This window comes from Meleagris gallopavo, chromosome 3, assembly GCF_000146605.3.
Source record: "Meleagris gallopavo isolate NT-WF06-2002-E0010 breed Aviagen turkey brand Nicholas breeding stock chromosome 3, Turkey_5.1, whole genome shotgun sequence".
Taxonomy (NCBI): Eukaryota; Metazoa; Chordata; class Aves; order Galliformes; family Phasianidae; genus Meleagris; species Meleagris gallopavo.
In genome coordinates this window covers 66,282,526-66,287,076 of record NC_015013.2, presented here as the reverse complement: position 1 = coordinate 66,287,076, position 4,551 = coordinate 66,282,526, and the positions used below count along the sequence as shown (strand labels likewise).

General features: G+C 39.1%; 1 protein-coding gene across 1 annotated transcript; it reads right to left on the bottom strand.

The window, feature by feature from the left end:
- Positions 1-441: 441 nt before the first annotated feature.
- Positions 442-4,551, bottom strand: LOC100550740 (fatty acid-binding protein 5-like). The gene is made up of 4 exons (XM_010709080.2): positions 4,522-4,551; positions 2,563-2,778; positions 1,489-1,593; positions 442-1,343 (listed from the first exon to the last, which is right to left on the bottom strand). Exons 1-4 carry the CDS (start codon positions 4,549-4,551, stop codon positions 1,293-1,295), a joined length of 402 nt encoding a protein of 133 aa, XP_010707382.1. The 3' UTR covers positions 442-1,292.

The window sequence follows — 4,551 nt, the reverse complement described above, 5'->3', positions numbered from 1 at the left end:
AATTAAATAAATTCTACATTCAATAAATTCTTATTGAAAATAATAAATATTCCAATGCTAAGTTAAGAGTCATCTTCCCTCTTTGGTAGGATGAACACAAAGATTAGAATTTTCTGCTGTTAGGGTGAATTCAGTAGTAGAGTAGATACAGTGAGCAGATAAAAACCCTAATAGACTTTAAGTTGGATTCTGCAATGGATTCTACAGTGACTGATGCTGCAAACCAGAAGCATACAATTACAGGATCCTCCAGACTTGTGAATTTGATAGAAATCTCTTCGTTACCTGTCACTAAACAGTTTCAGACTTAGAATATGTTTGTCTGGTGTGACCAAATGTTATCTAAACCTTATAATTTAGTTCAATCTCACAACTCCTTGGAAGAAATGTAGTATTGTAGGCTCTATTTCCCAAGCAGAATAAAAGTAATATTCAAGACACTGATATTTCTGAGTATTTATTGTGGTACTTTAAAGCATATGAACTCCATTTATAAATGTTTCAAGTCAGTTCAAAAAATAAAATGAGGCTTTAAGTTTTAGGCAGTATTTCAGCAGGTTTTGGTTAAGAGTTTTTAGAAAGTTACTGGACAGGAAATATGAATTTTGCTAGGAAAACAAAGAGCACACTCAAATTAAGGCCTCCTTGAAGCAAAGTACTTACGTATTTACTTATGTTATCATGTCTATTGGCTCACTAGTGTATGTATTTTTTCAGATAAGAAATCTGTGGGTTTCAAACAAGAAAAAAAAACAACCACCAATCCCCAAAAATACATTCCTCTACCTAAAGGCCAACAAGGTTTATCTCTTATTTATACCAGCGCATTCTATTTACTTTGTAACGCGTAAGATAGAAACAACTGTAGTGCCTGAACTTTGAATGTTTTTTTTCTATTTCAGATTTTATTACCTTAGCCATTAAAGATGAAAAGGCTGGTTAAAATTTAGTCCGCTATTAACTGTTCATTACCATTATTTGCATTATCTTGAAGGGAAGGCAGTTTGTAGTAGAGCCTAAAACCAAACTAAGCTTTTATAAAGCCTCACTTTAAAATTTTACTATAATAACAACATTTGCACTTAATATATTTGAAAATTTTATTTAATAGCCTCATAAGTTCAGAATAGTTACATAATAGTTACATCACGGCTTTTAAAAAGGATTGCACTCAGCTACTCAGTCCATTGAAATACTAGAAAACAGGGAAAAGGAAATCATGGAGTGTAGAGGAGCTCTGTCCACTGGACTGAGTTGTTTGTAGCAAGTTCCTACTGAATTTGAAGATGTTCTCATGCCTTCTGGTAGACTCTAACACACTTGACACCATTCATGTCACATTCCTAGAAGATAAAAGAAATGAATTCATTCATTTGCCTTGCCTCAGTACAGAATGTAAGAAAAAAAGGCTGCAGCTCAGGATTTTTAGAGTTTTGTTTCAGGCTACTGGCTGGCAGTACTCAAGTTGGGCAGCAGGGCTGAACTCACCACCACCAACTGTCCATCCACAAGTTTCCGTGTTATTACGGTCTTCTTGCCATCCCATTCCTGCTCTTGGATCAATGACCCATCATCTTTTAAGCTGACAAGTGTCTGAAAAACAGAATCTAAGTGTTAATATTTTACCGACAGCATTTATTGAAAGCTGATGCTGTCCAACCTACTTTCTTCCAAAGGAAAAATTCCCACTCCAGCTCACTCAATAGTAATTTTGCCACTGAAATCTACAAAGCCAGGATATTCTCTTAATTTTTTATTGATCCTCTTCTTCTATTAGCTGACTGTTCACTTCCTGCTCTGACACATTCCTGCATACAACAGACCTTTGACAGCATGCACAGCTTCAATAACAAGAGCGGATGACATTCTCTGTTCATGTCTTTGTGAAAGGGCTTTGAGCTTTTGTGTAACGTTTATTCGATCTTGCAAAAATAGATGAATTGCCAGCATGTGGTTGAAGAGATGGCGAACAGTACATAGAGAGCACTCACACAAGCAGATAAAAGAGACATATTTGAGGGTTTCTTTGTGTTTAACTTCCTTTTGGGTTAATATTCTCCCTACTCAGTGCAAAGAGATGCTTTTGTTGCCTTATGAAACTGGTGACTAGGGACTGACATTCACATTTATGCCTGGTGTATAGTCCCTGCACACTGAGCTAGTCTCTTGTTATGCAAATAGGAGAGGTTGAGCAGTCAGGTCAGCTGCAGGGCTGCACTGCCACTGATTAAACATCAATGGGATTTTTTCCATAGGCTTCCAATAAAGTGACATTTGGCTTTAAAATGGATTTAAAGGTCTGTTAGCTTTACTAACACAATGCTTGTCTAACAAATTGAAGGCAACAGTACACAAGACAAGATTAGTTTCAGCATTTTCCCTCTTTGGAAATTGCTTGATCCAGAAAAAAATCAATTGATTTCAATGATACTTACAGTGACAGCTGTTCATCAAATAAAAGCACTGTTAGCAAGGATGCCAAAGCTGACTTCTAAATAGTGCCTTCATCCACAAAACAACCAAAGAACTGTGTTTATTCATCAGAAAGTCTAGAATACTGACCTGAGTTTTTCTGCCATCTAATGTGTTTTCCTCAAACTTCTCACCGATCTTGAAGCTGAACTGTGAAGTTTTGAAGGTGCTTTCTGTTTTCACAGTGATTGTATCCCCCTCCTTAATGATGTAAACATCTGGTTTCGCCATGCTTCCCATTTTTCTCATGGCCATACCCACACCTGCAAGGCAAGAGGCACAGAGTGTCACAAAGTCAGTTAAACCCTAAGGCTTATGGCCACACAGGAATTCAAATACTTAATTCCCATTTAATTAGGGGCTCAAATATGCTTGAGAATCAAAGCTCAAGAGTCCCAAAGAAATAGGACGTTTTAAATTATCCATTGATGGGGAAGGAAAAAAGCTTGTTTGCAAGGTTATTCCTTTGCTTCCTCAAAGAGCTACAGCTAAATCTGTGTTGTGCTTTAGAGGACTCACAAATGTCCTGAAACTCAGCACTGATTTTTTTCCAAATGAAATAAGTATTAAACAGGAAAAGAAACAAAAAGCATCAACGAATATAAAAAAATCATGTTCTGAATGCTTTGAACATTCTAAAGCATGGGTGTCCAACCTTTTGGCTTGCCTAGTCTGCACTGAGTGAAGAGAAATTGTCTTGGAAAACATATAAAACATATAATATAGTTAATGTATATCAGTAATAAAAAAATAGAAAAAATGTTTTGTCAAAACATAAAAAAAGAGGGAAACGACCATAAAACAAGCAGATTGGGCGTGTATGTTCTATAGAATGAACTGACAAGTGAATCCACTTGCACATCTATTTCAACTTAAAAGGCAATCTTCAGTCATGCTATACACAATTGCAAATGTGCAGTTTTTAATAAAATGTCACTCCCTGTCTCCAAAATACTGACTTCTCAATCAGAACGCTCCCGTTACATGAAATACTGCTCACAGGCAACTTGCAAGCAAGACTTTTGGAAATGACTGGAAATTCAACACATTATGGGTATCAACTGGAGACTTGTAGTCCTCAAAATGCTCCAGCACATAAAAGATTCCCCCTGTCTCAGCCTCTGTGTGCGCTCAGGGGTTGTGTGCTTTGCTTGAGTCTTTTTGATCTGAAGGATGAAGATAGAAATTAGAGGGTATTCAAGCAACAAACTGGACTCCGTTGAATGGGAAAGTACAGATCTGCACCAAGTGCTGATAAGCAACCAAATGGATCAGGAAGTGCCACCAAGTGGGCGTGTAGTTAAAAGTGCTGTCATGTACAGCTCAGCCCCATGCTGCAGTGCACAGGATGCTTGGGTGAGGGCTGAGTCCATGAAACAAAGATTACGGTTTCCTTGGGAAGTGCAAATTTAAGAAAGCAACTCTCAGCCACTGCTTCTCCAGAATCAGACAAGATTCCAGCAGTGAGCCATGAGCATGAGCCTGCAGAGCACAAAGTGGTCCTCCTGTGTCCGGTATTCTGGTAGAACTGGAAGGTACTGTCAAGATGACCAGCTCCCATTCCTTTGCTGTTGTCCAGTCCATTGTGAGTTACTGATCAGCTACATCTTGAAATCCAGCTACAGAGGTGAGCAGAGTCATTCTTTCCATGCAGCAAGCAGTGAAATGCAAACATTCTTATCTTGGGAATCGTCTTCTACACTGACTGAGCAGAATCTGCAGAATCACAGCACATCTCAGCGGGATCATGGGCAGAGTTTGCTAAGCAGTCAGCAATCTGCCCAAATTGCAGTTGTAACAAAGAAAAGCGACCGGCTTAAGATTGCGATCTAGGAGCAAGCTGACTGCTCGCTGCCTACACACAGGAGGTGTGCTCTGGAGTCACCCCACTTCATTTCTACTGTGAAGCTGCAGCTCCTGTTTAGCACCACGGCATCCTAAAACACAGCTGAGTGGAGCCCAGCACAAGTGTCTGAATCTCGTCCATCATAGTCTTCCGAGAGGCTCAGCCCAGAAGGTTTTCTCAGCTCACACCTACCACGCACTGACAGGCATCGCAAACGTGATCACAGCCGCCAT